Source organism: Anser brachyrhynchus (genome assembly GCF_964034855.1).
Source record: "Anser brachyrhynchus genome assembly, chromosome: 16".
NCBI classification, from domain to species: Eukaryota; Metazoa; Chordata; class Aves; order Anseriformes; family Anatidae; genus Anser; species Anser brachyrhynchus.
Genome location: NC_137734.1, coordinates 3,276,525 through 3,300,910, shown reverse-complemented (window position 1 = coordinate 3,300,910; position 24,386 = coordinate 3,276,525). Strand labels below are relative to the sequence as shown.

The window sequence follows — 24,386 nt, the reverse complement described above, 5'->3', positions numbered from 1 at the left end:
GAAGCAAATCTACAACTAGTTTCTCAGTTTCAAGCGAGTCTATTTTCGAAGGCAAAATGAACACATGAGGTAAATACCCCATCCAGTCCCAGGGCGTAAATGAGTTTCTAGCTGATAACAACGGGGGCAAGAACCCTGTAAAGGCACTTGACCTGCATTTGGCCAGTGGCAGCTTACAACACAGGGTGCATGCACTGACTCCCGATGGCAAACCCATGTCCCTAGCAGAGAAAGCTTAGCTGGAAGAACAGCTTATGCTTCTTTCACCCTTGTGACTTTGAATTATTTCAGTTCTCCACACTCACTCAGACTTCTATCTTTCATCTGTTCTTCCAGTTTCCTTTACAACTTCTACCACTACTTCTACATGCTGACCAACGTCCTCTTCTACGTCAGCTCGGCCATCAACCCCATCCTGTACAACCTGGTGTCTGCAAACTTCCGACAGATCTTCCTCTCTACGCTCACGCTCCTGTGCCTGCCATGGAGGAAGAAGAAAAAACGACTGGCCTTCACCAGGAAATCCAACAGCATCTCCAGCAACCACACGTTTTCCAGCCAGGTCACAAGGGAAACAACATACTGAAGCCAAAGGAGGAAGGGAAATGCATTTATTTCATCGTGGAGTCAAAACTCGAGAGAGGCCTCTGTGACTTTCAGGCATGGTCTCCAAATTCACGTAACACAAGTGTGTTTAGCAAAGTCGTTTTTGTTGGAAAAATAGGCTTCGTTCTGCCAGTAACTTTGAGGTTATTTTAACGCGTTGGCCTTGCCTCTTGTGAGTAATGTCTACACATTTTGTAACTTCGGTCTGGCATAAATCCAGGTGCAGTGCTAACTGGGAAGCCAATATATGTTAAACGTAAGCAAATTCATACTGCATTTCATCCTTTTCTCAAGGCAGAGATGCCATTTCCATATCCAAGGGTTCGAGATCACATCTCTTGGTGGCAGCGAGCAGAGTCTAACGAGGAGAAAGCAGTTTTGAACAGAAAGGGACGTTTTTGGTGAAGGGACGTGCTCATCTATGCGATGTTCAATGAGCAAGGAGTGAAAACTCAGGGAGCCAGGTGGTGGGTTTAGAAATAGATCTAAATTCTTACGAATATGACCTGGGTGCACAATAGAGCCGCTCTGGTTCCTTGAACTTAAATACCAACAGATGATGCCTTACTTAGATTGGGACAGGAGTAGCCTGGGATCATCATTCACTTTAGGGCATGTATAGTGCCTGGCACAGCGAGCCCCGCTCTCCCTGCTTTGGGTATTGCAACACCAGTAAGTAACAGAGTCTCTGGCAAAGCTGGGAATGCAGAAACTGTGCCCAGCTGGAGTGCTGCAAATGAACAGAAATGGAAAATCTTACTTATGCCACACAGCCAAACCCTGCTTTTTTTGCCAGGGAAATCACTTAGCTGGCCTGCACTAAGAGGTGAGAAAGCTGCAGGCTCCTGAGGGCTCCAGTCTGCTGAGATACAAGCAACCTGCCCCATTTCTGGGGGACTCTCAGATTTTTCACATTCTGGTTCCAGTTTTACTTGTTTCTGCACTATTTTCACACAGCTGACATTTCATGGGTTATCAGTTGTAGGCGGTAGGGCCTCTTTTTCTACCTTTTCTTTTATTTCTTTTTGCTACCAAACCTATAGGCATACTGATCTGCACATACACATCTTCAGATAGTGCAAATGAAGAACACAGGACGGTCTAAGCTGGGGAGCCTTAGCTCTAAAACAGCTTTCTTTTAACAAGTCAGAGGAATGGCAGCGAGAGCTTTTTGCAGCAAATCCGACAGTTTGGGACAGTCAGAGGTTGTGCTGAACCCTGACTATGAGTATGCTCTAAAAATAAAATAGGATCAAAGTAAGAGAATATAAAGCTTATCTTCTCTTCCCCTTCTTTCTTCCCCTTGATTTTTGCTTTGAATTTGAAATTTCTCAGCTGGCCAGGATGGATAGCATGAGGTTTTCTCCCATATGGTTCCACCTCTAACAGCCAACTGGGAAATGCAACAAATTCTCTTGAGCCTTTAGCACCAGAAGTCACGGGTCTCTGGGACAAAGCTAAAGGGACTTCCCTGCTGCCACAGCACCAGGCCGTGACCTGCATGAACCTGGGAAAGGCTCTGTAAGAAGGGAGATCCAGGGGTAGGGCACATTGCTGAGCTCTGGTGGCAGGAGGCTCCATGCAGGAGCTGCCCCAGCCCCTCGGCACGTGCCACTAGCTTCCCTCTTTGACAACAGACTGGAAGTGATCCTTGGCTCCATCCAGCTTGCCAGGCTTTGCCCATCCCCTGTCACTCGACAACTAAGGAGCACCCACAGCCCATGACACCGGTCCCAGTGCTGGATATATGGCTCTGGCCCCATGGACAGCTACGTGAGCCCTCGCAGAGCAGCGTCACACAGCCATGGAGAGCAGTCACCTCCACCAGGTACCAGTGATGTTTCCTGCTCCAGATGTAGTATGCTGTGGGTTAGGCGCTATGGGGCTCAGGACACAGAGAAAGCAGCTATGGGGCGCTTGCTGTGAGTTGGGAGTGATGGCTATCTGCTGCTGAGGCATTTATACCCATAGTCCAGAGCTGGCTACTACCACGGTAGATCTGGCTACCACCAGCCATGACCTACAACCGCACCTAGCAGGGACGGGGGAATTATTTTAATGCCTAGTACAGAACCACTCCAAAAGAAAGGGCTCAAAATAGGAATCAGCAGGGCCTTAGTTCCCTCTGACTCAGCCAAACTACAGGCTTTGTCCTGCCATGCCTTCTCTTAATTTCTTGCCCTGGCTGCACGAAACAGAGGGCAGAGTTTACAGCTGACAAAGCACTTTTGTTGTTCGAGCGCAGTTGACTCCTCTTTGGCAAGAAAAACTGGTAATGGGACAAATAAATAAATGAATAAATAAATAAAAGAGGCAGGAAGGAGACTGGTCTCTCCTTGGAAGGAAATCTGTGAGGAACTAGCAAATGCTGTCGCGTCGGTGTGTAACATCGCGTGTGTTAGAAATGGCTTGGGCAGGTGGGAGGAAGAAGCTATAGACCTTACATGCTGCCTTATGGGCTATGTACAACGTGTAGGAACTGCAGAACCATGGACAGACTTACTTGTGTACTCCTGGTTTACTCACTGTTGCTACCTTCATCTAATGTCTGTCCATCGAAGCTCAGTCAAACCTTTCTGACTTTTATGGGGGACTGTAGCTGAGAGCAGCAGTCCTAAGAGAGGCAGGTTTGTACAGGCACAGGGGAGATGCAGCACTCATGGCAGCTTGGTACCTTCCAGCTGAATAAGCTGAGGAGGGTGAGGTGGCCACACAGCAAATAACGTGGTGTGGGCATCATCTGTAACAGACCCTACAAAGCCACTCATCTCCAATGCTCTCACTGCTCCTGCGCTAGAGAAGTCCAGGTACAAGGAGCAGAGGAAGAAGAGTCTTAATATCACACGCTTACTACTGGCCTTCAAGGCAAGACAACGTTTAAATGGTTCTGGAGAGGACCCCGATGTTTTAACTTCACATCTAAATAGAGTCAACAGCTGGGAGGTGGTGTCGGAAACCTCCTGTGGAAGCTCCAACTGTGCGTTGCTTTGACTTTCGTTAGGATTTAACATCCTACGTGTCTCAGTTGCTTTTGAATATCCACCTTTGAAACGTTTAATGTTACTACTATGCTTGTTAAACACCAACCTGCTGAAATGTGCTTGATTAGCTTAGAAAACACTGTACAAAAAATGTCTCACATTAGCTGTTTGGCTTTGATTTTCATTGCTGATACACCGGCTGTTTACAGATTTTTTGATCACAGCTCTGAGAAAGTGGTAGGTTTATTTGGGGTTTGTCATGAAAATGGGAACGAGCTGGAGTGAAAATGAACTTATCAGAAACTTCTTCTGCAATGTTTGTTGGGCTACACAAGTCCTGCAGAGCTGCTCATATTGGGAGATTTATCTGAGCAGTTTACTGGCTTCTAAAGCTCTGCTCCTGCAGTTTTAGTGGGTGCAGACCTAAGCCTATGGCCTTAACTTGAGAGTACAGCTCAAAGCTACCTCTTCCACGGGGCAAATCTGACTACCTGAGTTGAGAAGTGGAAGTTACAGCTGATTTCATCCTCTTCCTCCTCCCCACCTAGTTTTGCTATATCCAGCATAGAGTTTTAGTTACCCTGAGCTCATAGAAGTGAGGATAACTCAGTACAAGACCCTGCGGTTTTGTAGAGGAACACACGGTACTCTAGGGAAGAAGAAGGTACAAAAAGCCCAGTATATACCAAGGACATCTGTCAGAAAAATGGTTCTCTTTCTTTCCATGCCTTTTAACGATGGTTGAACAACTAACCCAACAAGGTTTGGCTTTAAACCTAATCGAGTATAACTGGCTTTTGCCATTAGACAAAATGCATGCTCCCATCCTTTGTATTCCTGCCTCGTCTGAATTCTCTGCAGGGGCAGAGGGGCGAGCATTCATGCAGCATGCTGTTAATCTATGCAAATTTCCTCTAAGTGTTTTGAACTGTTTGTTTCAAGTAAAAAATCTGTTGAACCCACAGATGTGAAGTGCTGCCAGATGGATTCGGAGAGATTCCCATCTGAAGAGAGACTACCAAGTGACCTCTCCAGATATAATTTTGAGGTTTCGTTTATCTTCACAGCATTCTAGGCAGGGCCATCCATTTGGCAGCGTGTGAAATCAGATTTCCGAAGTCATTATGCTATTGAGAAATTTCCCCCAGACAGGACTTTCTCACCAAAGGCCCAGTACGCATCAGTCTTCGAATGCTCTGCTGAGCTTGCCTTTCGGTAAAGTGCACGAGATCTTGCTCCAGTGGCTGCGTGGGTGAAGAAGAAAACTAAACGGGAAGGTTGGTGAGGAGGGTTAGCAGGACACATGCTGTAAAGTCACAGGGCCTTTGCATTTCTAGCATCAAACATTTAGGGAAATAAACCCTCCAGGCGTGCTATTGCTGCAGACAGCGTGTGGTTAGGATGTGAACCGAGCATCTGTGTGGCTGCCATTCGTGCACGTGGCACGAGAGCACTGAGTTCTCCTGTGCAACGCGTCGAGTGTTAGTCTGGTATCTTCCTGACCGTGTCGTTTGGTGGCTATTTCAACAAAGCTGTATCTGCTGGAGCTCTGATTCTGGAAATCACAGATGAACCTTCTGTTTTCAGTTTGGATCCATTCAGTAGAGAACCAGAAATTGCTAAAATTCATGGTGCTGTGTCCTGGCTTTGTGATCAAGAGTCCTTCCCCAGCTGTGCCACCTGATAGTCCTGCACATACTGTATCTATGGTAAACATTTTTGGAAGTGCACCTTTTTATTTTTATTTTTTTCTGAAATACAAAATGTTGATGTGCTTTATTTTCTGTGGCCTGTTGTGCAATGGGAAAAAAATGAATGTTAAAAGTGTGTCAGAGTCTCCTTTGTAAGAGTTTCTGTGACAAAGGGAAGGAAGAGGGTGTGAAATCCTTTTGTATAGCAATGGGAAACACTCTTTCAATGTAACATGATATTATTGATACTGTATTTACTGATCAAACAGTAATGAAATGGTTATTTCCTGATATTAGCCTTTGTACTGTATGGTATTTTACTTCGTTTTATTTTATTTTGTCATTTATTGATCCTAAGAAATAAATATCTGAATTTAAGGCTTTGGGCTGATTATGCTTGACCTGGTAGCTGTGCCTGGATCATACAGCCTGCTTATCACAATAGGCTATCTGACTGCCCATCCAGACCTGTGAAATCACATCAACTCCAAATGACCACTGCAACCCCTCTGCAGGAGGGCCCCGAGCACTCCTGTCCCACAGCAAGCTCTGGCTCTTTGGCACCAATGCGGCATCCAAACGCCAGCTCATGTGTGCACCTGCAAGTAGGCAAACAAAGGCGTAAAAAGTCTGGCTTGGTCTGAGCGAAACACTGATCAGTGAAGATCAACCTCAGAAATTCCTCCGGAGACTTGGCAAAACCAAACAGAGTCCATGCTGGTTCAGAGTCCAGCCTGCTGTGGTTTTAGGAGCAGCAGCAGAGCGCATCCAGCTCCCGCTGGTTGAACTCTGGGGCTTTGAGAGTGTGGCATGCACAAGGCTGAAGCATGGGAGTGGAGATCTTCCAGGCTTCAAGAAAGACCTGTGCTGCACAGATCCAGGTGGGAATACACAAATCTTGCTGCTTTCCGAACTCCTGCTTTGCTTTTCTTGCCTGCTTGCTCTCCCCCCGTTGTAGAGCAAGCACTAAAACCATTCTATCTCAGCCATTACCTCTACAGTAGCTCTGCCTAGGACGCTGGACAGATTGGGGCTTTATTGCACTTGGAGCTGCGTGTACACAGCAAAGGAGACAGCCCTGGCCCCAGAGAATTTGCTGCTGAAAGACAAAGCAGGTTTACTGTGCCCTAACCGTGAGCCTTTCCCTCCTACTTTCCTCTCTCTTTTGCACGGCCCATTTCCTCCTGGCACTGATTTGTCTAACACAGATGTAATTTCGTAAGAACAGGACGCTTAGGTATTGCCGACTATATTAAAGTGTCTTTACACTTAATGAGCAAAAATCAGTCAGCTCCATTCTCCCCGCAGCTCCCAGGTAAAGTTCTGTCACGAAATAGCTCAGCTGATCTCCAGGAAAACGCACAAAATCTTCACAGTTTTCAGCCATTTGGCCCGATTGTTTTGATTTCTGGCAGCGTGAAAGGTTGCTTGGAAAGCAACAACAAAATAAAGTTTAAATATTTGGAGTCATTCATGGCCACAAAGTTCATCTTTTAAATCCTAGCTGAGATACTCTGCCTCTCCACAAGCATTTCGGTGCTGCTTCTAGATGAGAAGAGCAGGAGCCACTATTACTCCTACACCACAAATTACCGAAGAATCAAGTCATTTATTTGATGGATCCTTTTATTTGGTATTTAGCCTCGCTCTGGTAGAAGGTGTATTTTCATTTTGCTGCCCATGGAGCTGCAGTTACTGTCTTCAGCAGTGACAATCCACACCATGCAGCCATGGCCTTGTCTTCTGGCTGCATGGGATTTTTCTGCAGGGCAGGATGCTCCCGGTGGAGTCTCCAGTGCTCATGCAAAAACCCAGACCAGGTTCATGCTGGGGTGAAAAATGTTGCCGTCTGCCCGTGAATTCTCTAGCTCGGGACCGATTTTCTTGAAAAAGCAAAACTCCTGGGAACCAGAGAGCCTTGCTCCGACCATGCACCACTCCCACCCATCTCATGCAATCAGGCTCACATCACGCCCCACCATGCACAGGAAAGGAAAAGACTGTGGGAGTCAGCGAGTTTCTTTGTTTCTTTTTCTTTTCGAAAGGCAAAGAGACTGTGCCTCAAGCGAGGAATGCTTTCAATTTGGCCCATATTTCTCATTTCAATTATAAAAGTAATTTCTATAGTTCACAAGAGGAAAATTTAAGATGCCTTTTGAAACAAACATTGCATTTTAGTAAATGGCTTCATAAAACTTAATAAACATCCATCCAGAAGTTAATTTATTTAAAATGTCTTTAAACCCTCCTCTGCCTTATTGAATTTATTTGAACTGTAGATCAGGTTGAGTATATCCACGAGGGTATTCAAGCAATAAGGCAGCGCATCCTGGTTATTATTACAAGTCTCGTGTGGGCTGTTAAGTTTGAAGGAAAGCGCGAAGAGATGGTGGGCACTCAAGTGCAAAACCCCTCCTGCAGTGCACGAGCACCGATACAGCCCCGGACCCCAAACAAAACGCTGGGGTTGCTTCCAGGGGGGGCAGGCAGCCCTGTGGGGTGAGCACACACCGCTCAGAGGCTGAGCGCCCAGGGACAGGATGGTGATAGCAAGTTTGGGACAGCTCACCTGCATCCCTCAGGGACTGTGACTAGCAGAGAAGGAGGGAGAGCACAGTTAATTCATTCCTGACAACAGAAAATAAACGGGAAGAGTCCAAAAAAATTATGGTTGTTTCTGAAATAGATATCACAGGTGTGAATGCAACACTTGCCCACGCATACCTCACTGCAAGTTTTCAGTTCGTCCAGTGCAGAGCTCTTCCTCTTACTTGAAGGCACTGCCTGGCCCAGCTGGCTTGTATCACCACGGACATGGCATTTAATTACACTTGGCTGCTTCTCTATGAAATCCTGAAGAAATGGGAAACAATATCCTCCACCCTTTTAACACAAAAATGTAAAACCATCTTGTAAAGCAGGAGCAGTCGCTTTGTCTGCTTTCACACTGCTGCTGCTCAAGTGCACAGCTGACATGGGCGGTGTGGACGTCTCAGCTTCACTGTAAACTGACGTTACAAAAAGGAATGATTATGAATGTATGGCCTGGAAGATCTGCTTCAAGATCTGCAGAGGTACAGACTCCTCACTTGTGAGTAACATCGGCATCTTGGATGCACTGTTTCGTCCTCCTTCATCCCAACAAAGTGCAGCAAGAAGATGGACACGCCGTACTTTGCCACTGCATCAGCTTCAGTCACATTAAAGGCTGAACCAGTTAGCCTGGAGTTTCTTTATTCCTTTCTTTGCTTGTCCTTTCTCCTGTCTTTGGAAGCTATTTATTAGGAAAGATATGTCTACCACAACTGCAATGCAGCTTTCAGCCTCAGGCACTCAAACACATTATAATTAATAAGGAGGTCTGATTGCTCTGCAACTCGTCACTGCTCCCTAACTATGTAATCTCCAACGAAAGCATTCTCGTGCTATTTTTTTCTCACAGATATCTCAGGATTGAGCAGTATCTGCACTAGGTCACATAGGTCCATGGTTAGTCTCCCTGCCAGAGACAAACCTGCAAGGGCAGAATCCCAGAGCCAGAGCTACAAGGGAGGTTTGTAAAACTGCAGGGAAAGATGCTACAGCCAGGTGAAGGCCAACAGGCCCAACTGGTATAAATCGGTTTGCACCTGCAAAGAAATACCCTTTGTGTTTTGAAGTGACCCAGTCTAGCTTTGTTTGAGTCTCATTTCTAAGGCTTTTTTTTATTTTTTTCTAAATACCATTTAGCAGGGGGAAAATAAAGCAGTTCATTATGTTAGCAGCTCCACAGCCAATCTTAAATGCCAGAGGCGCTGATCAGATTAAAAAAGAAATCACATTTCATAGCTGATGTCTGGAAGGAACAAAGACTCCAGTCCTGATTTTGATTGAATACAGGATGATATCTCTTGCTCATTGTATATATTACAACTGCAAAGAAGGAGACTGTTTATCATAGCATGCTTCAGTGCTTTTTAATATACTGTTTATCATATAGAGCTCACTGGCATCCGCAAAGCACCCTTACAGATTTCACTTCGTATCTTAGTAAGTTTTCACGGACTTTGGGAGACGAATACTTGTTGTTCCCATGCTGCCACTCTTACTCCTTTCATATGCAGTCAAAACCAGCTCCTCACCAAAGCAAGAGCGATGTCCTTTACCAAACAACCACAGTCAGTTCAGTGAAAGACAAACGCAGGTCATTGTGCACCACCTCTTCTGGTGGCTGCTGTCGCTGCTACAAAACCAGAGAGCACTTTGAGCAGTGCCGAGCAGTAGAGGCACCAATGATTCAGACACATCTTTTTTTGCAAAAAATAGGGTACTTTGCTGTGCCTGGGAAAGGAGAAAAACATTGCAGCTAACTGGTAGAAATCCCCCTCCCCTTGCCCTAGGGTGGTATGATCTCTGCATGTTCGGTCACAGAAGAGAACAATTACAAGAAAATATTTTAAAATAGGAAATTTGCCTATCTGGAACAAAAGTTTTCATGGGAGTGGCTGAGTGGTGCTGACAGTCACATGAAACTTGTCAAAGAGCTGCCCTGACTCAGGGGTGCAGGAGTGGCCAAGGTGCAAGGACACCCATACCAGTGCTAGCACCACGGCGAGCCTGCACCCAGTGGGGAGCCCGATCAGACTGCCGACCTTCACTTTACTTACATGAATCTGTAAATTTGCACTTAGCGCATTAGAAATGCACTTTGCAGATGTATATAGCATATTTACGGTGCTGCACTGAATGACAGTCCTGCATTTCATCCTCAGTGGCCTCTCTTCTCTTCTCTGGGCCACCCACTCATTCTACCACCAGCGATTTTACCTCCGGATCTGGTGCCAGGACAGCTCTCAGACACCAGCCCCCGCTGATTTCCCTTCTTATCAGCTGATTCCTGTGGAAGAAGGGCTGGTTTCTGCTGGAAAAGCTCTCAGCACCAAGCTTGAGAAAGAACAGGGCTAACTGTGAGTGGGAAATTCACACCCGTGGTGAACAGGAAAGTCAAAGCTACTCATAGGTGAACACCAAAACAGAAATCGCGGAGGGCTGTCTCTGCTCCACCCATCGTTCTGGAAGGCAAACGCAAAATTAGTGAACCTCTGTACAGGGAGACAAAGGCAGAAAAGTTTTCTGGAGGGAGATCTCATTTTGGCCCCCAGCTGAAACTCTTGGCAGCCCCAAAGCTACCCATTTTTCAATGCTCGGCTTTAAGGAAGATTTAAGCTGCTATATCAGCTTAAGGTGTAGGATAAAAGGGACAAAGAATTCCAACTGTCATCAGAAAGCGTGGGAGAAATAAATATACAATGCGAATTCTATTTGCTTTCTGTGTCTTCACGTACATCATGTCATCAAAAGGATTTGCAGACTTTTTCCAGAGAGAAGACAGTTGTGTTAGCAACACCATCATATAGTGAAAAACACTGGAAAAGGAAAAGGGGAAAAAAAAAAACAACATTCTGCTCCCGTCTGATTTTCACATATTCACAAATCAGTCAAAAGCTTTTCTCTTCAACCAAAATCTCACTTCTACTTGTTTACAACAATTCCTCCCCCCGTGCTATTCGTTTTCCTTACAGATTGCCTCGGGGCTCAGGGCCTGCCATTTTTTATAACCAGCTCTCCAGGAGGCACCATAGGGTTTGCAGATCGGTTGTCTTGCTCACCACGAAAAGGCTGTTTGATGTAGGAGGGGGCTGTGAGTCACAGCAAGACTTTGATGAGCCCAAAAGACTTCCTTAGCGGCTGGCACCAGAGTAATGGAGAATGAGGAGCTACAGGACTGAAACGAAATACTGAATCGGATAGGATGGGAAAGAGGTTTTGTTGGGGTAACAAACAATAAACCTGAAGATCTTGAATATTTATTTGAAATGGAGCCTGTTTCTTGGGAGGGATAAACTGGAGCTTCTCAGGAAGCTGTTCAATTGTGCAAAGACAGAGAAACACAGACTGGGACAATGGTCAAAATGACCTGGAGGGGAAAGAGGGATGCTCTGAACCCAGCGCAGGGGGATGAAGGCAGGGTACGGGTACAATCCCACTCACCTGCTCAGTGAAGCATTCCCTCACCCAGCATCACGGTAAAGCAGGGAAGCAGAGTTAAGTTTGTTTACATCGCCCAGCAAATGCCTGCTCCCAAAATTGCTGTTTCTTTTGGGTCAGAGTTCCATTTTTTTCACTTCACCAGGTGTTGTTACACCCCATGGATGTTTAAATTGAGGATAATTTGTGTTTCTGTTCATAGCGAATATCTGCTCTATAAAATGAATCGAGTCAATTTTACATTTTTACTCTTTGTGAGCAGAAATATTTCTGGCTTACTGGCGTTATGGACAGATTTACTCCTACCTTTATTTTCTTTAATATGGCTGTTACTTTAAACAGATTTAAATACTGAGACTAACAGTATACAGGTTTCACATAAATCTGTTCACTGGTCAAGGCACAAAAGAGAAAATTTATCAATTAAATTAAGTGTTAGCTTCTATCATACTATTCCACCAGCAATAATGAATTGCAATCTACAATACAATTCAATTCTAACCATAAATATTCATAGCTACAAGTCCTTATTTTCCTTTAAACTCTTCTGTGCTACTAGAATATGTACTGTTTCAGAAGTCAAACACTGAGAGCTCATCATAACCAGATATACCCAGAAAAACTGTGATGCAGAAAAGTGGATTTAATCTCAAATAAATCATGAAGTGGGGTGGAAGCAATACCATATACTGTGAGTTAATGCATGAAATTTATGTAGATACATAGCAAGCAAATTTGAGACAGCCAAAACTGGGATTGCACAGCCAGGGTGAGGTGAAGAAACAGATTTACAGCTAGATATTCTAGCTCCATCATGGGGATCATAAGCAGCCATGTGCGGATCTAAATTTTGCATCTCATCTAAGAGCTGACTGGGGCAGACTCCACTCAGTTTCAGTGCTCACAACGAGAGGAGAGGGAAAGGAAGAAAGGGTGTCTTATAAACCCTGTGACAAACGGGAAGACAATGGTAATTCAGTTACTCTGCACAATGATGTTACCAAAAACGATGAAGAACTTAACTAGATAATTGCTTATCCTTTATTTTCATTGTCGATCCAAACCTAATAGAATTATTTGTGCAGGTGATGTCTCAGTTCTGATTCACTGAGGGAGCAGCACTTCTTGTCCCTTAAGAACTGCTAATTCAACATGGCAGGTTTGTGGCAGCTGGTGCTGAGAAGAGCAGCAGTTATTATATGGGGTTTCCCACTTCCCCTTGTATTCATTATTTTAGTAAACACCACGTCTAGTCCTCTTTTCTATCTCATAATTGTCACGCACAAACCAATATCATGGCACCTGGGACATCCTCAGGATGGACAGATCATCCTGATCACCCCACCCTTGCAGACCCTACAAAGCTGTCAAAGCACCAGTGCAACTCAGAAGCCACTTGAGCCTAAAGGCCAGGGCACGGATCATAGCAGACTCTCAACAGCGCCCAAAGGAAATGATTCCCAAACACAGACAGGATGCAAAATATCCGCTAGCAATCAGGGCTGTGGGATGCCTCTTCTCACAAACTCCTCCATTCCTGCTGTCTGCGGGTGCTGGAATAAACTTGCTCAGATATCGCGCTGGAGGTTGGAGACAGAGCAGCGGGAAGGGAGGAGGTGTGGGGGTGGATGAAGGGGAAGGATTTTTTTCTCTTTGCAAACATCCAGTTTCACCACTGACAAGTCTGACAGATAGAAACCAATTAAAACCAAAAAAGCCCTGCTTGAATGTGCGGTGAACTTCCTCAGTTCTCACCACCCCTTTGTACAAGTTGCTGGGTGCTGACGCAGGGCAAGCGAGCTACAGCAGCCTCGCCTCCCCAGTGTCACCTCTTGCTTACACGGGGACTCTGCTGAGGTCCTTGTCAGCTAATGGGGTAACGTGGTCGCAGCCCCTCTGCTTACACACCTGGTGGGAGCATGCATCAGTAACTCTGCTGTCCACAGCAGCTGGAACGGGGCTGCAGAAAGGCTGCTTGCAGCCTCTTGCTCCCCTTTTCCCTTGGGACACTAATGAAGCATCTCCGAAGGATATAAGCTATTCCAGCTTGATACTGAGCCAGGAAGGCACCAAAGACAAGGATCAGCCTATTAAAACGGGTCATTTGACTTCAAAATTTCATTTTCTAGCACGTGATCAAAAGGATCCAAGTGACAATGTCTATGTCAGAAAGGCAGGCCCGGCCAGTTTGTCACCAGTGAGTCTTGACATCAGAGCAGAAGACGGGTCCTTTCCCTTCCAGTGTCCAGTCTGAATTTAAACACACATATTCCTGGCAATCCACATCAAAGATACTGAAGAGCTCATAAAAGCAGTATTACCACTATCAACAGCAACAAAGAAAGAAGCCACTAGCTTGGCCCACAACAGAGATCGCACCTCAGTGAAGCAGTCTGAAGCACAGGAGGCTTCTTCTCTCCCTCCCATGGCATTGTCAGAAGCTCTTAGGGTTTACTTGGGTTTTGTTCAGGGATGCTCACCTGGGCCTCTGAGGATGTCGCTCACTCATCCTTGCTCACATGTGAGTCCATGAGAGATCTCATGCTGTGACACCTTTCAAAAGGTCTCCCCCTTAATGAGAACCACTTCTTCTCTGCAAGGAGCCACTGTGGCCTGGTGGCTGCAGCCAACATCCATCACCCCGGGGCAGAGCTGCACTGTTACCATGCCCCCGCCTTGCTGCAGTACAAAACTCATTAATACAACCTGCATTCATCACTGCCCGTTACATGTAGGGTTGACATTTTGAAACGCCCAGCAAATCACACCGCAAGGTCCCCTAACCCCAGCTTACTCATTCCTTCCCTTTAAAAGGATCTGCAGAGTAATGACTGACACAAGGTCTTATTCACCAACGTCTCTTCATCTGCACTCACCAATTTTTATCCCGTTGCCTTCCTCACAGGGCTTTCAGAAAGCCAAACTGATTTTATTGAATGTGACAGGAGATGACAGTGCCTTATAATAATTGCTTATTTTTTCCATCCTGAAAACTATATAATGTAGCAACCTCAAGCTCACTGATGAGCAAAAGGATACCTTCCTAAGTCACGGGCTGTAATGTCAGCAGCTATAGCTCTACTTCCACTCATTATGTCCCACATACAGTGGATGACCCAGGAGGTTAGCACTGACATTCAAATTATGTTATGATTCAATTATTCCCCTTATGGGCAACAAAGGAGAAATTAGGATAGCAGCAAAAACACACTGGAGTGCATCTCCCCGCCGAAGATGTCCTCCTAAGACAGGGAATGAGGAAAGTGGCTTGCTCTAACTTGTTATTCTGATTTATTCCTGGAGATGGGCTGTTAACTAATGGATAATGCCAACAGGGGAATCTCCTCCATGGCCAAGGAATAGCCTGCCTTTGTGAGACTCCAAGTTACCATTGCTGAAAAGTTATCTGAGGCCAAAGAGAAAAATTCCGCCTACAACATCTGCCTCTCTACGATGGGCATCACTTATCAGCACTGCAGGTAACAGAGGAGCTGGTTCCCTATGTGTGTGAGTTGTGTGCCCAATTACAACTGCAGGTGTTGATCAGGCACTTAGCTGCACAGCAGCTCCCAGGAATTTCTGCAGTCCATGCTCTAAGCACAGCATAAATTGCTGGAAATTTTGTTAGAAGAAAGAAAGTCAGGCAGTGGAGACTAGAGCCAGAGCAGGAAGCATTATCACTCACGAGCTCTGCCTTCTGCATCAAACCACTGGTACTGAGCTGTCAGTATCATAAAAGAACGCTCACATACTTCTTTTCTTTCATCCCCATCATTCTCCAGTGACTCTCAGCTTGCTCCAGCCATTTTTTTCCTCCAACAGTAACGAAACGTATGCTATTTTCATTATCCTTTAGTTTGCAGCACATTCTACTACATTCTTGGAACCTGACACAGGGAGTGGGCTGCTGTCATTTGAAAGCAAGAAATGGTTATGGGGTCTACAGCCGGTCCTCAGGCTCAGTTCCCTGGCACAGCACAGCCAAAATGCCACAAAGGAGGAACTGCAATTGTATAAGGAACACAGAAATCCTTCCTGCAACCTGTGGCAGTAAGCTCCAAGGAGACCATCAGACACTTTCACACGTGCACACACTGCAACAAGTCCCATGGTGTGTACGCATACAGGCAGACATTCTGTGGTATCATGGTACAGGTTTTACGCGTTATTCAATAAATGTGCGTGGTTCTTGCAAATGCACACAGCAGACTGCCTTTCTGACTCGTGGCCCACGCCAGAGCTTTAGGCTCTTGGTGCTGCCCAACTTAGCATTCTTTGCTTGAGATGGTGGACTTTCACCTCGATTTCAGAAAGCTGAGCTGTGATGTGTTCTTCTCACGACAGCATTCTGCATCTGTCTGACAAGAGTAAACCAGAGCAGAAGAGATGTAAAAAGTTCCTGAAAGTTCAGCTGATTCCAGGTGCACTCATCCAGCAAGGCATTTTATGATGCTGCATGTGAAGGACACTGCGTGAAATTAATTGTACTATATATTTAGTTAGCCCTCTGTCTCTTTTTCAGGTCTGCTACACACGTATTTCCTTTCTTTCTGTTCAACTATTCGACATTATTCTCTTTCAACTCCATTTCTCATTTAGCATTGTAGCTAATTCTGCGGCTGGCTTTTTACTTAGGAAAGTGGAACTGATGCAATTTGTACAGGAAACAAAACCTCTTTGTGCTGCAATGTGTATCTCTGCTGGTAGTCACCAGACGCAGGCTCTTTCTGCCTCTCCCTGTACATACCAAACAGCTAAAACTACAGACTGCGCTGTATGAAGGAGGACTGCTGCCTACCTTAGGTCCATGCAAACCTCACCTCCTTGGCAGTATTTTAAAACCAGAAGCTGGTATCAGTAGTCTTCTATCAAAGTAAGTACAGCAGAGTCAACACCTTTGGATAAAGAATATGTCTGATTAATTTTCAGTTAAACACCACACAGGGTGAAGCCGTGTTAATCTGACTGTTTGGGCACTGTATCCATGTTTGATTTATATTTGTTAGGTTCCTATTCCTGTGCTGGAGGGATTACTATTGTCAATACTCATTTTTCATCGGCACTGTCGTTTCTTTCAGCAGACAGAAAGACACCTTGGCATTAGCAGAAACAGAAAGAAGCAACAGCATTAACAGAAATGTAACAGACCCATAACCTGCTCTAGAAACTATTGGCAGCAGAAGGAGCAGAGGTGGAATAATCCAATGAGCATTGGCTAATTAAGGGGTTTGGATGAGCAAGCTAGGCGGCTGATCAGATGATGTATGCTCTGCAGTCACGGATAATAATGCATTAACTTCAACCATCACGGCAAGCCGTGGTTAGCAAGCACATCCAAGCATCCATTACAGTGTCCCTGGAAGCAGCCCAACCTGCAGCCGTCACCGCTGGATGATGGTGACATTGAAAGCAGACAGCAATATGCTGTCTAATGAACCGACAGCAAGAACATGGCACCAGTGCAGCTTTGTTTTGTGTCCACGGTGACAAAGAGTTCTGCTCCCCTCTAAGTTCCCACTCTGAAAAATTCACATTAATGGGACCTTGCCTGTTTCTCCCTCCTTTAAGTTGTGCTAGACTTTCTTTGTGATGTAGATACTGCCATAACAACCAGCTGAAGCAATTTTCAGTGAGATGGGATCTAAAGCCAAGCTTCCAAAGTTAGAAACGGAGAAGAGAGATTTTGAATTACCTTTCCCAGAATCTTAACTTTGATGTGCACAGGTGCACAAGTGTACTTGTCAGTGAAAAAGAGAAGTGAGTCAAGGTAGCAGTACATTAAGTTGTATTAATGCTCTCTTTTCTTTGCCAATAAGAATTAAAGCTTCAGGGCAAAGGTCTGTGCTTCACCTGATTTTATTACGTGTCCAGGATTTAATTGTGAGCATCCTTTATCAGCTCTGTTCATTCTCTTCATCAGACTGCAGACACACACATAAGAACACGAATTAGTTTCCCCCTGTTATTTCAGCTATTCTTTACAAAGCACCAGTTTTCAGGGCAGCATCAATGGTTGCTGAGATGCCAGAGACCTGCTTAAATGAAGCTGGACAAAAACGTCCATCTAGTTAAAAAATTCCATATTGTAGCCATATTAAATAAGAGGATGTTGTGGCTGAAAGAACGAGTCCTAACATCAGGGTGTAGTACAGTGAGGATTTAAGCACAGAAGGAAAGGATCTGCTACTGAGAAGTGTGTCTGGGGAAATGATCGCCTATTTTATTTACCCACTTTTGCCTACAGATCTTTATTTTTGCCTATTTATCACAGTGAGCTCCATTATGTATCTCCTTAGCCTCCGTGTTTTGCTGTCTATACACTATCCATTCGCTCTGTTGTGTTTTTTTTTTTCTCCCTCTCTGTGGCCTTACAATCCACTTTCTGGAGTTCCCATCATGGGCTGGAAACAAATGATAGCGACAACAAGATTTTGTAACACACAATTATGTAATGAGCTCCTTTCCCTGCACCATTTCAAGTATATTAATTCAGAAGTGAAGCCTCAAAATAGCACTACTGCTACAAGTTCATACTGAAAACCAAGGCCAGAGACACAAGGAGTCTTTACTAATGACTTCCCATAAGTGTCAGCAAGGATAGCCTAAACTCTATGTGGTATAAACATTATTGTGAGAGACCAGCTTGTCATTTTGGGTCAGAGCCAGCTGAACTCAAAGGATGATTTCCTATCACCACTGAGAGGCACAGGGCATGAACCACCTCTCTAGGAAGCCTGTTTTGTTGTGTGAGCACCATCATGGTACAGAAATTTTTCCTGATATCTAGTCTGAACCTCCCCTGGCACAGCTTTGTGCCATTCCCATGTGTCCTATCCTAAATAATCTAAAAGATTTCTTAGTTGGTGGGTTTCCAGTTATGCTAGCAGCAATATGTTATAGAAAGTTCTCACGTAATATTCTTTCCTGGCTATGGTTTCGTCCCTGGATGATAAATTGTTTTCAGATAGATTCACACGATACAATTCTATTATAGATGCTCTGTACATGTTTCATGATGGCTGTTGCTACTTTAAACTCCTTCAAGAAGTGCATTTTCCATTAAGTGTATTGATTTATATATTTCAAAAGCCATACATTTAAAGGAGAAGGACAAGAGAAGTTCACTTTTTAAAAATAATAAAAGAAGAAAAAGAAGCAGAAAATAATAGAAAATTACAGAACTTGAAGAATGTTGGAGTGATTTTCTGAGAAAGGAAGAGAGAAAACCTGTTCCAGAGCAAGCTCGGGTAGGTCGGAGCAATCACCCCTGTATGAAATTAGCCAGTGTTTTATTTATATTAATGATCTGTCAGAGATTTGTCTATTCAGTTGAAACCTGGTTTCTGCTCAGCCCTTGGAAAACTGACTGTGGCACTTGCACAACCTAATTGGCACAGAAAAATGTTCACCTTGGTCATGCAAGAGATGTTGTCAGCTGGACTACAGTATACTTGGTCTTGGCTCACCTGATAATCAGAGACTCCTACACGTTGAGAGGATCCTGACCTCCTTACACTGCTCTTCCACCATGCTCTGCCAGCTTCAGGGCTTGGCTATTTCAGTTATTCTAAATGTTGGACGTTCAAACAGTTCCTCGGCTGCTGCTGTTTTATTGGAGTGCTGGAAACTAAACACTAAACTGCACAGCTCTGGTACAGGAGGGATCAAGCCCTGCACTGTTAAGACGCTCACATCTTAGTTTGTGCATCAGTAATCTGCACTTGCGTTTTCCATGCTGGGATGATCGTGCATAGAAACAAAAGTAAGCATAAAACCCCTGGCACTCAACATCTAGAGAATCCAGTTTGGGTCAAGGCATGTAATGTATAAAATCTCCTGGATCCTAGTTGGAAAAGGCTGTCCCTACTGTTTCCTCCATTTCATGTATATCTTTGGTTTTCACAGCCTCTTCCTTCTCAATGACACAAATGGTTTCTGTCATTTCTTGTTGACAATCTGACTGTAATAAAGCCTTTCATTCTGTTATTAATTTCTCGTATGGAACAATGCTACCAGACTTAACAAGCCTGTTTCGAGAGCCTTTGAAAGCAGTTCTCTTGTTGAATCTGGTCCCATAGACCAGGCTTCAAATGTGAGAGCAAAATGTCAAGCTCCTGTTAATATGCATAGAGGCTTACTGCAAATGATATATACTAATGTTAGCTATGTGGTTACCAACGGCTATTATATCAATGGCACCTGCAGCTACTTCAGCTTCAGTTATATTTATTAAATAGCACAGGCACAAAGCCAAAAAGATTAATTGATTGCTGAATACTGTGGAAGACTTGCTTCATTTCACAAAGGTCCTTGGATGTAATTATAAAGAGGCAGGTTGGCTGTAGTGGCAGATTGCAGCAGGGCAATGGGCTGCCCTTTGCAATTTCTCTCATCTGTTAGTCCTGTCTCCCTGGGTTCTTGCCTCTCCCAGATTTGTACTGACATCTGCAGCAGGAGCTGTTCAACCCCTGAGCTTTCTGCCATTCACCTTCTTCTTCTGACATGAATTGGTTGAATTAGACAAATCTGGGGGAGGGTGGAGAGCAGGGAAGCAATTAGCAATTGACCCGCTACAGCGATGAAACCGTTTAAACTTAAGCAGCTGTGTGGAGGTGGCTGGAAGGAGATTGGTTTGTTTGTTTTATTGGTTGCTGTTGTTTTTTTAATACAGCTCTTTCTCCTTGCTCCATTTTGGAAGGAAGATAAAGGTGAAGTGGGATATTCTTTTATTTCTGTGGTTCTGCTTTTTTAAGCATTTCAACAATGACAACTTATATGATATACAGTAAGGACAGAGATGTGCAAAATGATATAAATGTGAAGAGAGGTCAAGCAAAAGTGTTCTTTGGAGGAAATGAAATCTCTCTGGGTTCTTGTATCTTTTTTTCAGCATCTTTGCTTGAGTCTTTTGGCTAAATGGCTGGGTCTCCTGGCACTGGTTCTCTTCCCCACTACTGGGGAGGGTGTTTTTCTAGGAGTAGATTGTTTCTTGGCTCTGTTCAGTGTAAAATTAGCGTCTCTCTCAGAGATGAAAGCACTGCTGTTGGCTTTGGGAAGCAGAGACTTGAAATACATATAAGCTGTGGAAATATGATGTATCTTTCCTGGCACACCTAGTTAATAAGAAGGACTAAAAGAATTCTGATGCTATGGACATCTACTTGCTCTAGGAGTTATTGCTTGCCAGCACTATTTAGATTACAATAGCGTCTAGAGACAACTGCAAAGCCTGAGTGCCTCTAGGTTTGATGTTGCTCTAAGCTGGACAGTCCCTTGCCTACATTTGGAACATCTGCATTCCCTTGTCCCCGAGATATAGAGATCCAGGAGCATCAGATCAAACTTTCATTTTATTTTCATCACTATGACAGGCAGGTGGTTTTTCTGCCACGGTCTGAAGATAAGTCAATTTTTATCTGAAGTGTCAGCACAACTTTTATTGAGACTTCACAATGAATATCCTATTGTTCAGTCAGTGTCATTGTTTCTAGAGAAGGAGTGATTGTCAGTGCTGCTGTGGACTGGCATTTTCTCTGGATTTGAATTGAGTGAAAAGTCTAAATTAACAGTTTGCTATAAAAACGGAGAGATTGCGGCAGCTGTCATAAATCTGTCTCTGTGAAAAGCAAAGTGAGGTTTGCTGCTGATTTGCAGATGGTAGATCTGGGTCTCAGACCAGTGTACGGTACGCCAAATGGAGCTACACTGAGGTCCAGTGAATTAAACAGCTGTAACTGCATTGGTAAGGAGATACGAATCCTCTACTGCAATCCTAAAATAAGCAGCCAAACCATTTCCACCTTGCTGTTTCTTATGGCTCATGGTTTGGCTTTATTCTTAGGAGAAAGAACAGGATGAAAGATGACTGTTTGTGTAGCTCTAAGATGATGCTTGGAACAACTTTCCAGATGCAGTGAATCACATTTTACTGGCTCCTCTGTCAGAATATCAAGGCAAATGGGGGAGAAATCCCCCACTGTAGAGGGATATAATGGTGCCATAAGAATAATGACTTGCAATGATCTGCAAGACTGAGCAGAAAGCTGACAAAACCAAGGGATCTTTTACTATGAGCACCCTGGGGAGCCAGGGGTAATGCAGACCTGTCCCAGACAGAGATATGGTGTGGGGACTAAATGCAGTGGGACGTGTCAAAATGGAAGACAGGCAAGACCAATGCAGCACCCAAATTTCCAGATAGAGTTGTGCCCTGCTAGAACTTTATGCCTAGAGGAAAAGGCAATATCAGATTGAAGGAGCCATTGACAAAGCCTGGAAAACAAAAGTCAGGTGATATGTCCATGTTTTTCTACCAGGCCTACAACATAGGTACATTTTGCTCTTCTTGCCTGCAACACAAGTTTATTTCCTCTGAATGAGGAGAAAAAGAGCAAAAAGACAGAAATGCTGTTCTACTGTTGTAGCCCATCTCATAAAACATCACATCTGATGTGATAGCTGAGAGTGAAACTGGGTCACTCTGCTACTGCAAGTGGCTTTAATTAAACTTCTTGGCGGGATCCACGAAGACGCTGTGCTCGCACCTCTTATTTAATCTTGTTTGGGCGACTGCCTAAGGCCACAAGATCTCTCCTTTCTTTCCTCTGCTGCCTTCCTTCGTGCCCTCTGACCCAGGCAGTCCATTTCCATGTAAAAGAGGTAAAGAGAGAAGAAGTTTATTGAGCTTGCTGGCAGAGGGCTGGGTTGGTGATATTTGGGGCTTCCCTTCTGAAAGCCCTTCTTCCCTTGATGCCATCCTCACAGACGGCAGCGAAAGAGGGTGGCACAGAAGCAAGCAGCTACCCAGCTGATACCAGCAGGTGCCAATATCAGTCCTGCAGGCCGCAGACAGCCTCTATACATTGCCTTCGGAGATTTTGGTAGAGAATGAGCGCTCTTAAACAAGCCCTTTGCAAGGTTTTCCAGGGTGATGCATCCTGGTATGAAATAACTGAGCTGTGTCATGGTGCCTCCTACATCACGTTGTATTAGATTAAGCTCAGCTGCAGGACAGTGCTTTACGCAGCATCACAGTGCATTAACTTGAATTTGTACTTGGTGTGTGTGCATCATATGGTAATGGTTTGCTGTCAGCAAAGGTTGTTTGGAAGAGGAAGACTATTAATACAGACATAATGAAAACAGAGAGAGTGGGAATAATTACATTTCCTAGTTCTTGTTATAGGTCTACTGGGGCTCAGGGAATGGCGTGCACAGCCTGAACATGGCAAGAAAGGATCAATTAGGGGAATTCAGATCGGTGGAAATGAAGTGCTTCAGAAGTTGGGACTGGATGAACAACTTTTCTTTTTAAGTTAGGAAGGGCCCTAACTTTCTCCATGCAACAACACGCCACTGAGTAAATAACTATTCATGGCGATGCTCTTTGGAAATAACCTTATTGAGAAGCTCTGTTCCTGCTAACAGACAAGCTTTTATTGGGATAATAGGAAGAACACGGTGTTTCTTGGTAAAGTTCTAAAGTTTCAACCACCTTATTTCTCCTGTGTCTGCTATGCTCCTCATCAGAGGAACAAAACTTGATTTAGCGCTCCATCATTGTCTGTGAGTCACCTGTGATTTAGCCATCACTGATATTGAGAGATATCAAGCATAAATGGACACGGAGTAAAAGCCAATGTACAGTTGATATTTTTTTCAGAGCTAATAATTTGTAATACTGAAAACAAGGCACAGCTGATTTTAAAGTGATCTCACTTGGAGAAGCAGTGAAAAACTTAAACTCTGTCTTCTGCAGATCTATATTCAACATGTATATATTCAGAAGACTCTGGAGGAACTGAGAAAATAGAACAGCTTTTTAGGATGCTACTTGTCAAGGGAGTCTTGTGGTAAGGATATTATAGTATGAGTTAGAACAATATGCTTTAGTCCCTGTCTGCAAGAAATGCTCCCTGAGACCTTTAATATCTCATTTGTTTTCCTGCTGTCTTCAAAATAAATGAAATAGAATTAAGATTTTTCTTATTTTCTGATCTCTGAAGGGTACTATAATGATAAATGCATTCCTGCCTCTAAGGCACCAAACTAACGCCATGACTACAGCCATATTACAACCAAGACAGATGTTACGTGCTTTGGCCCATCACTCACCCAAGGGGCACCAAGTCAATTTGCACCCTGTAAATGGAAGTGACAGTCGCACGATAAATTGCAGGGCTGTGGGAGATATGGATCTGTCATGTGCTTTCACCCCCATCACCCAGCCTGTGACCACAAATTCATTTATTTCATCCTTCCCCATCTTCACAAGCTCCGACCTGCCAGCATTTGACAACTGCATCTCAGCTTTGATGAGAAATATTTAGGAAACTGCTTTGTGATAGCTGCAGGAAGAGCACTATTCTAATTCAGCAGTGCTCAGATATCAGCGTAGCAGGGTGGGAAGTGTCTCCTGTCTTCTCTTTAACTCTATCTAAATTATTGCTTTGCATCTAAGGAATATTCAAATGAAAGCCCTGCAGTCATCAACAACCAATTTCATTTCTAGCGTAACGGAATAAGTTACCATGCATTGTCAATAAACGGAGGGAGAACGTAATAGGTTAGAGAGAAATGTTTAAATGGAACTCAAGGAGCCTCGAATGGAATAATACAGCACAAAAAGATCATTGTGTCTGCCCCCATCAGCCGCTATTTGTAGCAGCACAGCATCAGCCCTGCTACCCCAAGGCACCTGTCAGGATCAATGACATCTCTAATTAATCCAACCAAGACCAAAGCAAAGGAAAGAAATCTCTGCATTCAATATTTTCTTTGAACGTTGTGTATGCCACAGAAATGAACTCTGGGGAAGGGAGCACAGGGAGGCATTTTGGTACCCAGACGTCTGTCTGCACTCCCTCTAACTCTGCACTACCCTTCCAACTGCCTTGCAAGCCCCACACGTGTAAAGTGACTGATATTGGAAATAGTTTTCTGCCTCATAGAGGGCATATTCATGTCTCTATATATATCTCAGGCTTTCAGGTTCTAGTCATTGAGGAGTCTGAATAGTTACAAATATTTTACCAGCACTTTGGTAAGGCTCCACCAAGTTTGGGGTGCTATAACCTTCTCG

At 44.3% G+C, this 24,386-nt stretch overlaps 1 protein-coding gene and 1 long non-coding RNA gene across 2 annotated transcripts in view; one reads left to right on the top strand and one right to left on the bottom strand.

Annotated features, from left to right (window-relative positions):
- The window catches only part of NTSR1 (neurotensin receptor 1), a 53,054-nt gene extending 47,398 nt beyond the window's left edge, over positions 1-5,656 (top strand). The window contains exon 4 of the mRNA XM_080558027.1: positions 337-5,656. Within this exon, the coding sequence (XP_080414153.1) occupies positions 337-586 (250 nt within the window). The 3' untranslated portion in view covers positions 587-5,656. The remainder of the gene's footprint in view (positions 1-336) is intronic.
- Positions 1-24,386, bottom strand: part of LOC308178870 — a 101,472-nt gene that overhangs the window by 43,968 nt on the left and 33,118 nt on the right. The window lies entirely within an intron of this gene.